We start from the raw sequence: 17493 nt of genomic DNA, 5'->3' as shown, positions 1-17493 counted from the left end.
CCGGGGCAATGGGGCATGGCATAGCAGGGGCAGCCCTACTCCACCCAGTCCAGTGCGAGGGCACTATTTACAGACCAGCAGTTGCCAGACACATAGTGGCCCGCCTGGCCCTGTGCTGGCAGCATGCCACTTCCCCTCAGGGGGCAGGCCCATGTTGCGCCATACCCCCCAGCCCAACACCCTCTGACTCCCTTTGGCCAGAGCCCCCCTGGACCCACTATGCCCAGCACCCACCTCAGACCCCTCCACAAATGCCCAGCGCCCTGCACAACACCACCCCTGCCCAGTGCCCTCCTGCCAACAGCCCCACCACAACTGCCCAGCACCCCCACAGAACCCCCACTCCCTAGTGCCCCAACACACACATCTTCCCCACCCCCGTCACAGCCCAGCACCGCCCCAGACCCCTAAGAGACCCACTCCCCCACGCCCTGCCTCTGGCCACATTCACCAGCCCTGGTGGGAGGCGACTGTCTGCCAGCCTGAGCTGGCAGTGCAGCTAGGGCTGTTCCCGGGGTGGGGAATCACTCCGGCCCCCCGGGAATGGCGCAATCAGCCAGGCCAGGGCCTGCCCTGGAGGGGCTCTCTGAGGACCCGCTTGCCCCGAGAGGCCCAGCCAAGCCTCCTCCTTCCCCCCACTGTCATCGCCGCCCCTCCCCCCCCAACTGAGATCTGAGACTGGCCAGGCTTCTGCATCGGCCCCAGGCGTCTCAGTGCCGGAGAGACTGGTGTGGGGAAGCAGAGACTTCCCGGAGCTGGAGGTGCACTGGGGTCCGGCTGGGGGCAAAAAGAAACAGGGGGATGGGGATGTGGATGGAGAGGAGCCCTCAGCCAACTGGCAGGCAGGCTGGGAGGAGCAAGTGGTCAGCAGGGGAGTCAGAAGGGTGTGGGGGTGCAGTGCAAGCGGAGAAGGCCAGCTCCGTAGTGCCACTGGTGCCATTGTAAACCTGGCACTGGTCATGTCTGCAACGAATAACAGAGTGAACAAAACGATCTAGCTGGTGAAGCTGGCCTGCTATCCTCCAAGTTCAAAGAAATGTAACTTTCCTCAAGGCAGGGTGGAGCAGCTCAGGGCCACCTGCGGGGCACAAGAGGTAGTTTGTCCAGGCCGCCCCATTTGAGAAGAACCCCAAATGGAGTAGCTTTGCAATCTGGCAGCTGGGGTCACAGCAGTATACAGGTATAGTCTGGCTGCCCCTCCATCTATGGAAGGGTGAACAGGCCAAACTTGAGTGGCATGGCATCCCGCTTTAGCCACTTGAAATGTCGTGGCTATCTGCAGGGGATCCAGCAGCCTTGCAGGGCCTGTGAATTCAGCCAGGCTTTTCACTGATGTCTGTCTCCGGTGTGGGATGGGTTGCACGGAAGTTGTAGGCCAGGGGAAGGATGAGAAGGTTTTTCACTCATTGTGAGTACTTGCCATCCCACTATACTTAACGAATTAATCATTGTCACCATACACAGCACTAATTAAGGATGGACCTCATTTTAACCAAGAGATGGCTCCAACTCGACCACAAGCTATTGGGCTGCATGCAGAACTCTGCGGGTGGGATGATGTACCCTAGTTATGCAGGAGACCAGACTAGATCATAACAGCCCTTCTGGCTTTAACATCTATGAATCACTGAAACGCTATCATGAATTAAATCAAATTCTAGCAGGAAATTTAGAATTAAGATTCCATCAGCCTCTTAATTTTGTCTTTTCTGCCTGCCTGTCGGCCACCTCTGGGCCAGCAACACATTACTCAGACTCAACCTTCATGGGTTACAGAGTCCACTGTCCCCTCTTCGATCTACATGCTAATCCCACTCCCCAGCCACAAAACCAGGTGTATCAATATCTCATGCTTTGCACTCCACATAGCGCTGGAGTCCTGATTCCTCCCCACAGTCCATGCTGCTATGACTAGAGATCACATTTCACATTATGCCCTCCACATAGGCTCCAGAGGGAACACTCTCCTCCTCACCACCCCAGAGGTAGCTGCACTTCAGTTGTGAATGACATATTTTGAGCAGCACTCTGCACTCCTCCGGACAATGGGGCTAAAGAGAGGTGAGCTGCAGTTGAAGTGCAGAAGCAGAGTGGAGTGTTTTTACTGGAAGGGTTTTCTGATTATTTAACTAATAAGATTTTGTGGACGCAGGCCAGTGGGGCTTGGGCCAGAGCTACAGTTGTTGACTGATTTTTCACCTGCATTCCATGGAATTGAGGCTGGCTGATAGAGGGTATCAACCGGACATGGTGAAGATAACACCTACCTTCTCCAGTCAGGGGTTTTTCCCACCTTCAGTGAAGCAAGTTCATTACCTCAAGATGTTTGAGACCTTTGACTACTCCTCTTCCTCTTCCCCTGCAGGAGCCACTTCCAGGGCTGGGTCAGACCCACCTCCGGGAACTTTCCCTGGCTGCAGGAGGATCTGTGGCTGCTGGCTGGGAGCCCAGCTCTGAAGGCAGCAGCAGCAGAGAAGTGGGGGTGGTAATACCTTGACACCACCCCACACACACAATAGCCTTGCAACCCTCCTATGGCCCCCTTTTTGGCTGGGATCCCCCCAGTTACAACACTGTGCAGTTTCAGATTTAAATATCTAAAATCATGAAATTTACGATTTTTAAAATCCCATGGCCATGAAATTGACGAAAGTGGACCCTGAATTTGGTAGGACCTACACTTAGGATGTGGTTGCCTGCTCCTGCTAATCTGTAGCAACCGTTTCAATGGCTTCTCTTGCAGGGTCTCACAGCATGGTGGGCCTTCTACCGCTGGTACTATGTGGTATCTCACTGATGAGCAGCATTGTCCCTCGGTAAAATTTATTAGGAATGGAAACCATGTTCAGAAATATGGTAACAGAACTCCCTGCTACTCTCTGGCTGCAGCCTGTGACTGCCCTGTGTTGGGCTCCTTTTTCTCTGCTCCCTAGCTGGCAGCAGGTCCCAGGAACCAAAGACTGCCTGCAGTGTGTGCAGAAGGTGTGGCATCTCTAAAGCATCCCTCCACCACAATTGATTTCCTAGGGATGGCTAACCTCCCTGTCATCTGGCCAGCACAAGGACAAAGGCAAAGCAGCTCTTACCTCCTCTATGCTGGAGAATGGGTAGGGCTGAGAGAAGCACCAGTCAGCGAGCAGGGCTGCCTGCTGACTTCTTCCCTGAAGTTACCAGAAATTCACTCCATGTTGCCAGTACAAAAGGGCCATAAGGCCCCATCTGGGAATTCTCTTGGTACAAGAGACCCTCTATGGGAGCTACAGGCTCAATTCTGCCTGCTCTGCCCTGCACTCTCTTCCTGGCAGCCAGCCCTGGGAGCTGTTCCAGGATGGGCACAGGATTGGACAGGCCAAGTCCAGGATTGCCTCAGGACTTCTGTGCTGTTGTTATGGGCCATCGCAGCAAGGGCACAAGACACTGCACTCCTCAAAGCTGCTGTAGCAGGCTCCGGGGGCCCCCACCTGTTCCAGCACAGAGAAGGTAAGAGCTGCTTTGCCTTTGTCAAAGAACATCCCACAGAGATGAAATGCCAAGACTTCATTCCATGTTTGTAAAGCCCTGAGAGACAGACAGTGTATTCAAGTATTAGTATTCCACAACTGTGCTTTGCAGGGGATTGTACACAGGTCTGACGGCACCGAACAGCCCCAACACCCCCTTAGAACAAATCTTGGCTCAGGAGAGTACTGTCCCAGTCTTGAATAGAGGCCCAGACACACTATTCTGCACAATTTTCATTGCCATTAACAGGAGTCAAGTGTGTGAAACTCTTATTCAGTGCTTCAGCATGTTCAAATCCAGGCTGTGACATAGGTGGTTCTTCAGTGCAAGTGGGCAGGGTGAAGCACTCTATCTGATACGCAACATAGAGAGATCTACGGTTTTCAGAATGTATAATCTATTAGTGAAGAGGTGAATACTAACAGGTCCTCTCCAGGAGAAAAGTTCTCCTCTCAGATCCTCAGTGAGCTGCGTTCATAGGGGAAGAAGACTGAGCCAAGATCTCGTGTACAGATCTGAGGGGAGGATTTTGGCCCAAATTTGGTTCCCAAATAGTGGTTCCCCATTTAAGCAGCTATAAGGGTGTAAATATCCTTAACCCATAATCTCTTCTCCTTCAATGCACTGTCTGCACAACAGATGACCATAACTTTATTCTCCAAACACTACGTACTACTTATAAACTTATAATTACAGTTTCCATCTCGCTATAGAGCCCATTCTTCGTCTTTAAGACAGGCAGTATAATGGGGGAGGAGTGCAGTGCCATTCTTCAGGGATTCTGGTCACTGGGGTCACACTTCAGCATAACTTTCACCCCCAAGCCCTTCTTGGTTGTCTCAAAGGCCTCCAGGGCTTTTTCCAAAGGGAAGCGGTGTGTAACCAAAGGCTTGATGTCCACTCTCTTGGATGCAAGCATAGAAATCGCCATGGGCCACCTGGAAGGGAGCACAAACAGCGAAAGAAAAGGGTAGTTCTCTAGGTCTGGGGAATTTGTATATTGACCAGCAGATCTGCGTAATTGCACATGAACTGTCCAGATATGAGACAGCATTCTTACAATGTTCAGAAACAGGAAATGACAGGTCTGAAGGGGCCTTCCTCAGTTATTGCTAAACAGGCGAGAAGCGATTTCTTTAGAACCCAGTCCCGCATGTCATTCCCATAAAGTCATGCAAAAGGCTTCAGGACTAAGTTCTCAAGCAGAGTGCAAAGCCTGCTCTTGATCAGCAGGGATTGTATGGGACAGGGCAGGTCCATGGCTCTGTCCCTGTCCCCACCTTCCACACTGACAGGCAGAGCAGGCCAGGCTCAGAAGGAAGCACATACACTGCACCTGTTCAGGGGTCGAGCAGTGAGAACTCCAGGAGCTCCATGAAGCACAGTGCCTCCCGGAGCTCCTATTGGAGCAAGGAGCCTCAACTGACCCCTCTGCATGCAGCTCGTTTACGTCCTAGGATTCTCTGCTTGCTATAAAACACCACCATAGCCTTTATCTGTTTGGAAGCACTGAGCTTGCATTGGCCAAGGGTTTATGAGGTTTTGTGTATAAAGCAATGACTCCGAAGTGAGTATAGTAATACTGAGCCAATGGTTATGCATGCTGTTCGCATGGGACAGCTAGCTGTGGTCTGCTCCAGCAAAATAAGTGACAAGCATTGGGAGTTACTGTGTATTCAAGTTTCAGAGTAGCAGCCGTGTTAGTCTGTATTCGCAAAAAGAAAAGGAGTACTAGTGGCACCTTAGAGACTAACCAATTTATTTGAGAATAAGCTTTCGTGAGCTACAGCTCACTTCATTGGATGCATTCAGTGGAAAATACAGTGAGGAGATTTATATACACACAGAACATGAAAAAATAGGTGTTATCATACACATTGTAAGGAGAGTGATCACTTAAGATGAGCTATTATCAGACAGAGCCAGAAGAGTACCCAGAAGTCACCTACTACAGGACAGGCCCAACAAAGATAATAACAGAACGCCACTAGCCATCACCTTCAGCCCCCAACTAAAACCTCTCCAACGCATCATCAAGGATCTACAACCTATCCTGAAGGATGACCCATCACTCTCACAAACCTTGGGAGACAGGCCAGTCCTTGCCTACAGACAGCCCCCCAACCTGAAGCAAATACTCACCAGCAACCACACACCACACAACAGAACCACTAACCCAGGAACCTATCCTTGCAACAAGGCCCGTTGCCAACTGTGTCCACATATCTATTCAGGGGACACCATCATAGGGCCTAATCACATCAGCCACACTATCAGAGGCTCGTTCACCTGCACATCTACCAATGTGATATATGCCATCATATGCCAGCAATGCCCCTCTGCCATGTACATTGGTCAAACTGGACAGTCTCTACGTAAAAGAATAAATGGACACAAATCAGATGTCAAGAATTATAACATTCATAAACCAGTCGGAGAACACTTCAATCTCTCTGGTCACTCGATTACAGACCTAAAGGTGGCAATATTACTACAAAAAGACTTCAAAAACAGACTCCAACGAGAGACTGCTGAATTGGAATTAATTTGCAAGCTGGATACAATTAACTTAGGCTTGAATAGCGACTGGGAGTGGATGGGTCATTACACAAAGTGAAACTATTTCCCCATGTTTATTTCCCCCCACTGTTCCTCAGACATTCCTGTTAACTGCTGGCAATGGCCCACCTTGATTATCACTACAAAAGGTTTTCTCCCCCCCGCTCTCCTGCTGGTAATAGCTCATCTTAAGTGATCACTCTCCTTACAATGTGTATGATAACACCCATTGTTTCATGTTCTGTGTGTATATAAATCTCCTCACTGTATTTTCCACTAAGTGCATCCGATGAAGTGAGCTGTAGCTCATGAAAGCTTATGCTCAAATAAATTGGTTAGTCTCTAAGGTGCCACTAGTACTCCTTTTTTTTTTTTTTTTACTGTATATTCAAATCACAGCAAAATGAAGTCTGAAAAAAAAAATCTGTGCTGCTTGCTGGTCCTTTATCGCTCCGCCTCCTTGGTTATGCATGTTGGTTACTAGGTAAAATCGAGACCTCTGGCATCTCCATTGTGTTTTTAGCTCAAATGGTTCACTTAGAGTTCAATGCACTTAAGGAGCCAGCGGTGTGTATCCACAGATAGCTACTTGTGCGGGCCACTACTGACCCCTTTGGTGGTAAGAGGAGTATGGAAATTCACAGAGTAGCTTCCACAGGTTGTATTGCACTTGTATTGGCTTACAGCTCAAACTCCGCCTGGGCAAAAGCTAGAATTTGACAGAGATATGAAGGGATCTAATAAAACCAGCACAGAAACAAACCTTCTCATTAAACAGATCCCCAGGCTTACCAGGGAAGCCTGGCTGTAGCTAAGAATAAAGAATAGGAAACCATCTCTGGAGATCAGTCCCTACTAAAGAAAAGGATGGACTTGGAGACCAAAGATCTACACAAACCTAAATCTAAATTAAACCCAGCTCTGCCACACCAGCAAGACCAAGGTTTTCGCCTGCTCCAGGGTCAGGGTAAAGCACAGCTCAGTCCCATCTACACTGCGAGACTGACCTACATCCATCAACATGGCTGTTTCTACAGCATAGACAGCACCTAAAACTGCATAGATGAGGTCCAAATCTGTGTCTTCTTTATTCAGCCATTCTTTCAGAATTAAATTGCCATAAATCACATGACAATTCCACGAACAAACCCTCAGAGATCAAAGCTGGGAAACTACAGCCTAGACTAAGGGAAAAAACACCAAACTAGCAAGACTGGATCAAGCTTGTTATAGATAAGGGCCTACCAAATTCACAGCCATGAAAAATGCATCATGGACCATGAAATCTGATCTCCCCCGTGAAATCTGGCTATTGTGGGGGAGATCAGATTTCACACAGTTGGGTGGCCAGAGAGCAGCAGCTGCTGACCGGGAGCTGAGCTTTGACGGCAGTGTCACCACCAGCAGCAGCACAGAAGTCAGGGTAGCATGTTAGGGGGGTCATCAATTTTTGGTGGGGTCAGGACTGGCCTTATAGGTGGGCGAGTGGACAACCACCCAAGGCCTTGTGGTCAAAGGGGGTGCCGTGATCCACCCCCGCCTCCCCTCCACACACGGTGTCAGCCCAAGGCCCCTTTAACTCCCAAGTGCTGGGTGTGGAGCCAGGAAGGGACAAGGCTGAGGGCACCCCAGCTGGGGGCTCCTACTGTGCACTGGGCTCCAGCTGCTAGTCCTAGACAGGCTGGGGATGGACAGGACTTCCTTTTCCTCTGCACGGGCCACTCCTGAGGCCATGTCAGACCCATCTCTGGGAACGTCCCCTGGCTGCAGGAAGCTCCACGTCTGCTGTCTGGTAGTCCAGCTCTGAAGGCTGCACTGCTGCCAGCAGCAGCGCAGAAGTGAAGGTGGCATGTTTGATATCACCACCCTTACTTCTGCATTGCTGCTGGCGGTGGTGCTGCCTTCAGAGCTGGGCACCTGGCCAGCAGCTGCCTCCAGCTGCCCAGCTCTGAAGGCAGCAGCACAGAAGTAAAGGTGGCAATACCATAATCTCCTGGCAGTAGTCTTGCAACCCCCCTTCCCACCACCCCTTGTTGGGTTAGGACCCCCAGGATTATAATACCGTGAAATTTCCAATTTAAATATCTGAAACCATGAAATTTATTATTTTTAAAATCCCATGACTGTGAAATTGACCAAAATGGACCATGAATTTGGTAGGGCCCTAGTTATAGGACACAAACAAGTAGGATCTTATTTTTACCCTCTGGATCTGCAGGATTGGTTGTTAAATCCAGGTTCATATCCCACTGCCACAAGAGATCAAAACACACACGACAGGATTTTCAGAGGGTTCGATAATTTTGTAGCCAATAATGAGACTTGTGTCTATCTGCGTTAAGGCAGAGCTCTCAAACTTCTTCCCAACACACACGATATCTTATTACAGAGATTGCCTCACGGATACCTGCCACCAATCCTCCATTGCCCATCCCCCATTTCCTCACCACGACACCATCTCCCCACCTATTCACCCAACTTCTGGCCCTCATCTACCCACCCCCACATGCCCATTCATCCCCTATCTCCCAGTGCCCAGCTCCCCACCCATCTCTGTCTATCCCATATTGCCCACCTCCTCACCAATCCCTTGGTCACCACCTCCTCACTGATTCTCTATCGCCCAGCTCCCACTGCTCATGGACTGGCCACTTCCCCATACATCTCCCAGCCCCGACCTCTCCACACAACCCCCTCCTCACCCATCCCTCACTGATTCCCTATCATCCAGCTCCCACCTCATCCCCCATCTGCTGGCCCCCACCTAGCCTCCAGCCCCACCTCCCTACCCATCCTCCAACTCCTTACCCATCTCCTGGCCCCCATCTTCCCACCCAACCCCCATTGCCTATTCCCCCACCTCACCCATTGCCTGGCTCCCACCTCCTCACCATTCCTGTGTTGAAGTGGGAGCAGGTTTGCACTGCACACATTTGCCAGTTTTCCTAAAATGTTGCAGTGTCACTTGGAAAGCCAGCCAGTCTCCAAGATGCATGATGCAGGAGGAGTGCGGCTGATGGTCTGACAGGGACCCCGCTCTGCAACAGGGACATTTACATTGTCCTGAGAAGGAGTGATTAGAGTGGGAACATTACAGGGTCTTCCATTTCCTCCTTCCTTGTGGAGGAATTAATTCCTTCATGGACAATGGAGTAGTCTGTTGGCATGCCAGTGCACCCTGATCAATACTCACGTATTGCAATAGCGAAATATCCCCTTGATATCCACCTCACGCACCGCAGCATTCACGATGGGGACGTGGACCATCTCTGGCCCCAGCCCCACCAGAACTAGGGTCCCGCCCGAGCGAGTGGCCTGAGGAGGAATAACAGAAACAAAATAAATGCAAATGTTGCCTGCCTGTGGAAGGTGACAAGTTCCTGTGTATACAGCAAAACTGGTCACTGCTGCCAGTCTTCTCAGCAGGCTATAAAAGGAGCTGATAGCCTAAAGCAGTGGTTCTCAAACTTTTTTGATCGGGTTCCCCCTTCTGTGTGTCTGTAGTCATTTACGCCACCCCGCTCCCCCCAGTGCATATACCCAGGCAGAGTGGAGAGCAGCGGTTGCTTGCTGGGTGCCCAGCTCTGAAGGCACCGCCATGCTAGCAGCAGCACAGAAGTAAGGGTGGCAATGTGAAAAGTGGTATTTGTCAATATCCTTTTCACAGCAGACTTAGTGCCCCATTACCACCCTTACTTCTGTACTGCTTCTGCCACCCTGGGGTTGACACGCAGAACCCCGCTGCCTCCAAGTGAGGGATTGGGGAAGTGGGGGGAAGGAGAACCTGAGACTGGGCTGCCTCCCGGTGAGGGTTGGGCCAGGGAGGAGAACCTAAACCTAAGTGGTGGGACTCTGGCTGTCCCCTTTCTCCCTGCTTCCCTGGTGTGCACAGCCTTTCTGCATAAGCCCACCCACCCGGGATGACAGCCAGCGCTCTTAAAAAAAAAAGCAAACACTTCGCGCCTCCCTTGACATATTCCCGCACCTCCCTTGGAAGGCCTACCCCACAGTTTGAGAAGCGCTGCCCTAAAGCATTTACAGGCTTGTCCTTGGGGCAGCTGGCCCATCCTGCAGCTCACACTGCCACAGCTACATTCTATCTTTAGCACACTAGCTTGATGACAGCTCGCACGAGTATGCCTCCTTCAGATGGGAAGCACACTCCTAGCTCCAAGTGTAGACATACCCATAGGTGCTTTTGATGTTTCAGCCAGTTTCCAGCAAAACCACCCAGATCCTCTTCCCCATCATCCTGTGCATGGAGGTGTCCCATTCTAAGTTCCTACCCTTAAGTCCCAAGGGGGAACTCCACAGCTCTTTGTCCACACACAAGGAGGGGGCAGAGAGTGGGCTGTGGAGGAGCACATTGCTCCCCCTCAAGCCCTGCAGAGCTTACCAGGAAAAGACAATACACTGTGTGGAGCTGAATTGTTTTTTCTGCTGAGCTCCATGTAGGGGTCCTGAGGAACCTGGCAGGGGAATCTCTGCTAGTTCAGCTCTCCTGGAGCCTAACTGCCAAGGGGCAGGGAGAAAGGCACTGGGGCAGAGCCTAAGGGTAAGGTGAACTGGTGCAACCTGCACTGTACTGATATAATCACCTCTACACTGGGGCTAAGCACTGGGCTGCTCCACTAGTGGCTGAAACTCCGTGTAGACAAGGCCTAAGAAACAAACTGTCCCAATTACTCTTATTAATTATTTGTGTAACAGTAGCATCTAGAGGCCCCAAGCAAGATCAGGGCTTCATTGCAAGAGGCAGTCCTTGAGTCCCTGCCCCAGAAATTACAATCTAAACAGACAAGCTGGACAGAAAGGGGAATAGGCAGGGTTCAAGGCCATATAGCACTGCAGTGTCAGGAGTGGGATTAGAACTCAGCCCTTCTGAGTCACAGTCCACACAGTCCTGCCCTGCCACAACACTATGCTGTCAAAACATTAAGGTTGATAATAAAATAATGCCATGGCAGGAGTGCTCAGAATGACTAATAATAACCTGCACATCTACTGATGTATTTATTATGCCTGAAACTGTGCTGTATACCATCGCATTGTTTTGGATCTCTAAATAACACTGTCCATTGCTCCATAGCACACACAACTTACTGATGTTCTCAATGGGACTTCAATAACCCACCTAGGCTATATTCCCGGCTCTTGGCACCTGACCCAAGAAGGATTGGTTCTCTGTCAAGCCTGGGATTAAGAAGTCTTCTGAAGAAAACACTACTTGGTCACAAGTGCTGTAATTTGCATAGGTGTATGTGACTGCTGACAGGTTCCACTGTGCTCCAAACCACAGCGAGTAGGAGCTGTGGAGCACAGAGATAGGCGTGTGCATGCTTATTCCAGGGACTGGCTCGTACCAGGGACCCTGCCTCACCGTACCTAAGGACATCCCACCTCTTTGATACTGCTCTGGCGGCCAGAGATCTACAGACACCTAGAGAAAGGGCCCTAGCTCCAGGATTCTGATGTTGCTGAAAATCCAGACCATAATTTTCCAATGTCTGAAGTCTTCTTAGGCCATGAGTTCAATACAGTCACAATGATGTTATAGCAATTGTATGAGAGGTGGAATGAATGGGACTAGGTCTGCACAAGGAGAAACCAATGTGGGATCTCTACCCACCTGGCAGATGATCATCCACCTCCGTGGAATCACTATGCTCCAACAACCCCCCAAAAAACGCTACTTGGGGCCATGAAGGAGACAGACCTGAGCCGGGGGGAGGAGGCAGAAAAGTGACAGTGTTCCCACTGGAGATTCCCGGGAAAAGATGATGTTGCCAAAGCAGAGTGGCTATCAGTGTCTAATCTCAGACATGAGGCTAGGTCACACTCCCCCATGACACAAAGTGCAAGAGACGCCAAAATCCCACTGCTTGCAGATGTGACTCAGTTGTTACTAGGCTGCAGAGTTGGAGATACTGGGGCTCTGCCAAATGACCCCGTCATCTGCTATTCTCACAAGGCCACTGAACAGTGAGGGGAATGGGTCAGGGAGCCTGCTCCCCCTTTATAGCCCATACAAACACCAGACCGCTGCAGTGCCTGACACGACAAGACCCCAGGGCAGGACTGGCACAGCAGCAGCTGCAGCAGGGTAATTCTGCCTCCCTGAGCTGTGAATGGGGCACAGCTGCTCTGCAGTGCCCCAACACTGAGCTATACTATATGACACAGTTCAGCCCTGAGGTTGTTAATGACGCTGCATAGGACAGGCCTCAATATCTCCCTCACTGTGAAATTCCCCACAAGGCCACTGTGCGTCTGTTGTTTCCTGGGGGCTGGCGTTGCAGTCATGCCAGCAGAGGTTTGGCTGGGTTCTCTTGCAGCGCTCCCGATACAGGAGCTATCTGTAGTGCAGCTCGTTTCAGAATCCCAGTGCTTCTGGGCACGACCTCCTCTAAGCGTCACTCACCTCGGTTAGTCACAGAAAACGAGTGCAGATAGGTCTTTATTTATCTTAGCAATTGTCGTGACCCTGATTGCAAAATCAGTAGGGTCAGTGTAAACATTGGTAATGTTTTCTGCAGTAAATATAGACTCAAATTACATTAATATTACATCAGAGGGAGAGCTCATGAGATAATCTAGTCCAGGACAGCATGGGTCAAACTTTGATTCTCACCTACAAGAAAAAAATATTTGCAGGAGGTTTCTGTGAACCCTGAAGGCTCTCAGATAGTACAGTCCTAATGGGTTAGTTACAGGGCATGCTGTGGGTTTTGGATTGGACTTGCTCCCCTTTATCACAGCATAGACTAACATTTGATTTTCAGATGTGGCTGGGGTTTGTCTGCCCATGATGAAAGGCTCCAACACTGCACTTAGACAGCTCTGCAAGGAAGGGAAAGTGGCTGTTCTCAATCCCTTACTAGCACATTTACTTCCCATGGCACCCATTCAGCACCTCAGAAAGGGAGTTATTTTTGTGTCACGCTTGTCACCCAGCTAAACAGCTAACATTACACCCTCTGCTTCTTCTATGGACAAACCCCCCTACCCCCAGTGAGAAGTGACAGCTGACACCTTTCACCTCCCTCTGCAGATTGGGTCAGAGGAAGCGGCATGGTCACAAATCATTGAATGACAGAAACGTAGGGTTGGAAGGGACCTCAAGAGGTCATCCAGTCTAGCCCCCTGCACTCAGGCAAGACCAAGTAAACCTAGACTATCCCTGACAGGTGGCTGTCCTACTGGTTCTTAAAAACTTCCAATGACGGCGATTCCACAAACTCCCTTGGAAGCCTGTTCCAGAGCTTAACTACCCTTAGAGTTAGAAAGTTTTTCCTAATATCTAACCTAAATCTCCCTTGCTGTAGAATAAGCTGATTACTTCTTGTCCTGCCCTCAACGGACATGGAGAGCAATTGATCACAGTCCTCTTTATAACAGCCCTTAACATATCTGAAGACCATTATCGGGTCCCTCCTCAGACTTTTCTCAAGACTAAACATGTCCACTTTTTATAAATTTTCCTCATACGTTAGGCTTTCTAAATGTTTTATCATGTTTGTTGTTCTCTGGACTCTCTCCAGTTTGTCCACATCTTTCCTAAAGTGCAGCACCCAGAATTGGACACAACACTTCAGCTGAGGCCTCACCAAAGCCGAGTAGAGCAGAACAATTCCGTCCCATGTGTTACATATGACACTCCTGTTAATACACCCCAGAATTATAGCCTTTTTTGCAACTTCATCACATTGCTGGCTCATGATTTATGATTCACTCCAACCCCCATCTCCTTTTCATCAGTGCTACCACCTAACCAATTATTCCCCATGTTGTAATGGTGCGTTTGATTTTTTCTTTCTAAGTTTAGTACTTTGCACTTGCCTTTACTGAATTTCATCTTGTTGATTTCAGACCAATTCTCCTATTTGTCAAGGTTGTTTTAAATTCTAAGCCTGTCCTTCAAATTACTTGCAACCCATCCCAGCTTGGAGTCATCCACAAATTTTATAAGCATGCTCTCTGCTCCATTATTCAAGTCATTAATGAAAATATTGACGAGTACCGAACCCAGAGCTATCCTCTGCAGAACCACTCTAGATAGGCCTCCCAGTCTGACAGCAAACCATTGTTAACTACTTTTTGAGCACAGTCTTTCAACCATTTGTACACCCATCTTTATAGTCATTTCATCTAGACCAAATTTCTGTAGTTTGGCTATGAGAATGTGAAGTGGGACTGTGTCAAAAGTAGGGCCGTCAAGTGATTAAAAAAATTAATTGTGATTAATTGTGCAATTAAAAACATTATAATTATTAATCGCACAATTAAAAACCATCATTATTAATCGCAAGATTAAACAATAATAGAATACCATTTATTTAAATATTTTTGAATGTTTTCTACATTTTCAAAAATATTCATTTCAATTATAACACAGAATACAAAGTGTACAGTGCTCACTTTATATTTATTTTTGATTACAAGTACTTGCACTGTAAAAAAACAAAAGAAATAGTATTTTTCAATTCACCTGATACAAGTACTGTAGGGCAATCTCTTTATCATGAAAGTTGAACTTGCAAATGTAGAATTATGTACAAAAAAACCTGCATTCAAAAATAAAACAATGTAAAATTTTAGAGCCTGCAAATCCACTCAGTCCTACTTCTTGTTCAGCCAATCGCTCAGACAAACACATTTGTTTACATTTGCAGGAGATAATGCTGCCCGGTTCTCGTTCACATCACCCAAAAGTGAGAACAGGTGTTCTCATGGCACTGCAGTAGCTGGCGTCGCAAGATATTTCCTTGCTAGATGTGCTAAAGACTCATATGTACCTTCATGCTTCAACCACGATTCCCGGAGACATGCGTCCATGCTGATGACGGGTTCCGCTCGTTAACAATCCAAAGCAGTGCAGATTGACGCATGTTCATTTTCATTATCTGAGTCAGATGCCCCCAGCAGAAGATTTTGGTGGTTCAGGTTCTGTAGTTTCTGCATCAGAGTGTTGCTCTTTTAAGACTTCTAAAAGCATGCTCCACACCTCGTCCCTCTCAGATTTTGGAAGGCACTTCAGATTCTTAAACCTTGGGTCGTGTGCAGTACCTATTTTTAGAAATCTCACTTTGGTACCTTCTTTGCGTTTTGTCAGATCTGCAAATCAACTACTACATGACCCCAGGAGGAGGGACCAAAGCTTGAGCCCACCCAAGCCCCACCACCCCAGGTGGGGGGCCAAAGCCAAAGCCTCCAGCCCCAGGGAGGGGGCCTGTAATCTAAGCCCCAGCACTCAGGGCTGAAGTCCTCGGGCTTCGGATTCAGCCCCGGGCTTCGGATTCAGCCCCGGGCTTCGGAAAGTCTAAGCCAGCCCTGGTGACCCCAGTAAAATGGGGTTGCAACGCACTTGGAGTCCCAACCAACAGTTTGAGAACCGCTGCGCTACTGCACTTGTATGAGGCGAATCGAAAAATACTATTTCTTTTGTTTATCGTTTTTACAGGGCAAATATTTGTAATAAAAAATAATATACACTTTGATTTCAATTACAACACAGAATACAACCGATATGAAAATGTAGAAAAACAACCAAAATATTTAGTAAATTTCAATTGATATTCTACTGTTTAACGGTGTGATTAAAAATGCGATTAATCACAATTAATTTTTTTTAGTTAATTGCGTGAGTTAACTGCAATTAATTGACAAAACTAGTCAAAAGCATTACTAAAATCAAGATATATCATATCTACTGTTTCCCCGTAGCATTAGGCGAGTAACCCTATCAAAGAAGGAAATTAGGTTGGTTTGGCTTGATTAGTTCTTGTCAAATCCATGCTGACTATTCCTTATAACCAGAAGACATCTGGTCAATGATCAGTCCCATAATCATAGACACAAATACTAGCCTTGCTATGGCAATCTCATGGATAGCAATGAGAATTCTGCACAAAGACTGAGGGGAAGATGGGACCAGTGATTGAGAAGCTAGAGATGGAAAAGGCCCATCAAGTCAGAGCTGTTCCCTAGAATAAATTACCCTGTGGTCTGTCTGAACCATTCTACATCCTAGCAGAATGCACAGTAGGGGATATGGCCCTGTGATTCAGCCTGCATTTTCACTTACTTGGTTTCATTTCAGTGCTCCTAGTTCTTCCAACAGCACAGCTAGGGTACAAATCATGAAGCAAGTTGCCCAGAAAAGCTCACAAGGCAAACAATGCATACATACACAAGCCAAGGGATAGCGTGCACAATGGATAGCAGGACAGTCCTGGGAAAGGTGGGTCTGAAGGTGAGATCTGGGGTAAGAGAGAAGGTGCTCAGTGGACAAAATCTGGGAGATAGTTCCAGGCCTGGGAGAAGTGGGGGCAAGTCATGAGTGGGAGGAAACACAGGAAGCAGTGAGGAGAGTATATGAAAGATGAAGAGGGGACACATGACAAATTGGGGGATGCTAACAGATAAGGGAGTGGGGAGATGAAGAGCCATTGAAGGAAATACTGTAGAAGCCAGCAAGGCAGGAGGAGGATGGGAAAACACAACATCATGCAGTTCTGCCAATCACCATTACCCACAGGAGACTACGGCCAATTAGGAGCCAACACAACACATTCCCTTGGGCTTACACAACCCTCTCTCTCTTGCACGCTGTATGCTGCTGACTCATTGCTTGCCTTCTCCAAAGGTGAGGCTGCAAGGGAAGGGGAGCTGCTTGCCTCAATCAATGGCCAACATTGACATCTACAAACAGGAGAGGTGAAGGAGCAAGGAGAGGACACAATACATAAAGAACTCAGCGGCCTCTCTACGCCACGCCTCAGAGCAGAGTACTGCACAGTAAGCCAGAGACCATCCCTGGAAATACAACTCAAGTCCTCTGTAGTCAGAGAAAGTATAGTCTAGGGAAAGTATAGTTCTAAAAGGACCCAATTTGCAGAAATTATTGAGCACCTGCCCTGTGAAATTCAGGCTTCTTTAAAGTTAGGCACTCAAAAATCATAGCGGGTTTGGAATATTTAGGCCAATCTCTCCTGCACAGAGGAGAAGAACATTCCCAGTCCCTGATAGCATGGGGAGGGCATGGCTACCCCATAGCATAGAACTCATTTCCCCTGCAGGGGAGCAGAGCAATATTATTATTACTGCATATGCACATTCAACTAAGTTCTGCCCTGAGATACACACACGCACAAGTCCCACTGAAGTTAGAGAAAAGTAAATGCACATATGCTATCTACCACTAACTCTGCTTAAGGTGGCACAGAGGACTGACAGCTCCTTGGCAAGCCTTGGCTCTGACACAGAACCACCACAAGGTAAATTTATCCATGTGGCCTCAGGGAGACTATGGTGGGTGCAGCCCGCTGTCAGCCTGAACAAGCGGCTGTGTGGCAGCAAAAGACTGAAATCTCCATTGTCATCCATTGACTCTGCCCTGCTGGTAGAGGAGTCTGGCCAGTCTGTGGGTCTCTC

At 48.5% G+C, this 17493-nt stretch overlaps 1 protein-coding gene across 2 annotated transcripts in view; it reads right to left on the bottom strand.

Moving 5' to 3' along the window:
* Positions 1–4130: 4130 nt before the first annotated feature.
* The window catches only part of SORD (sorbitol dehydrogenase), a 39070-nt gene continuing 25707 nt past the window's right edge, over positions 4131–17493 (bottom strand). For both annotated transcript variants that reach the window (XM_073363240.2, XM_073363241.2), the window contains 2 exons: positions 9254–9375; positions 4131–4439 (listed from right to left, as the gene is read on the bottom strand). In XM_073363240.2, the coding sequence (XP_073219341.1) occupies positions 4274–4439; positions 9254–9375 (288 nt within the window). In that variant the 3' untranslated portion in view covers positions 4131–4273. The remainder of the gene's footprint in view (positions 4440–9253; positions 9376–17493) is intronic.

Source organism: Lepidochelys kempii, chromosome 10 (genome assembly GCF_965140285.1).
Source record: "Lepidochelys kempii isolate rLepKem1 chromosome 10, rLepKem1.hap1, whole genome shotgun sequence".
Classification (NCBI taxonomy): Eukaryota; Metazoa; Chordata; order Testudines; family Cheloniidae; genus Lepidochelys; species Lepidochelys kempii.
The sequence above is the reverse complement of the archived record's forward strand: the minus strand, read 5'-3'. Positions and strand labels throughout refer to the sequence as shown.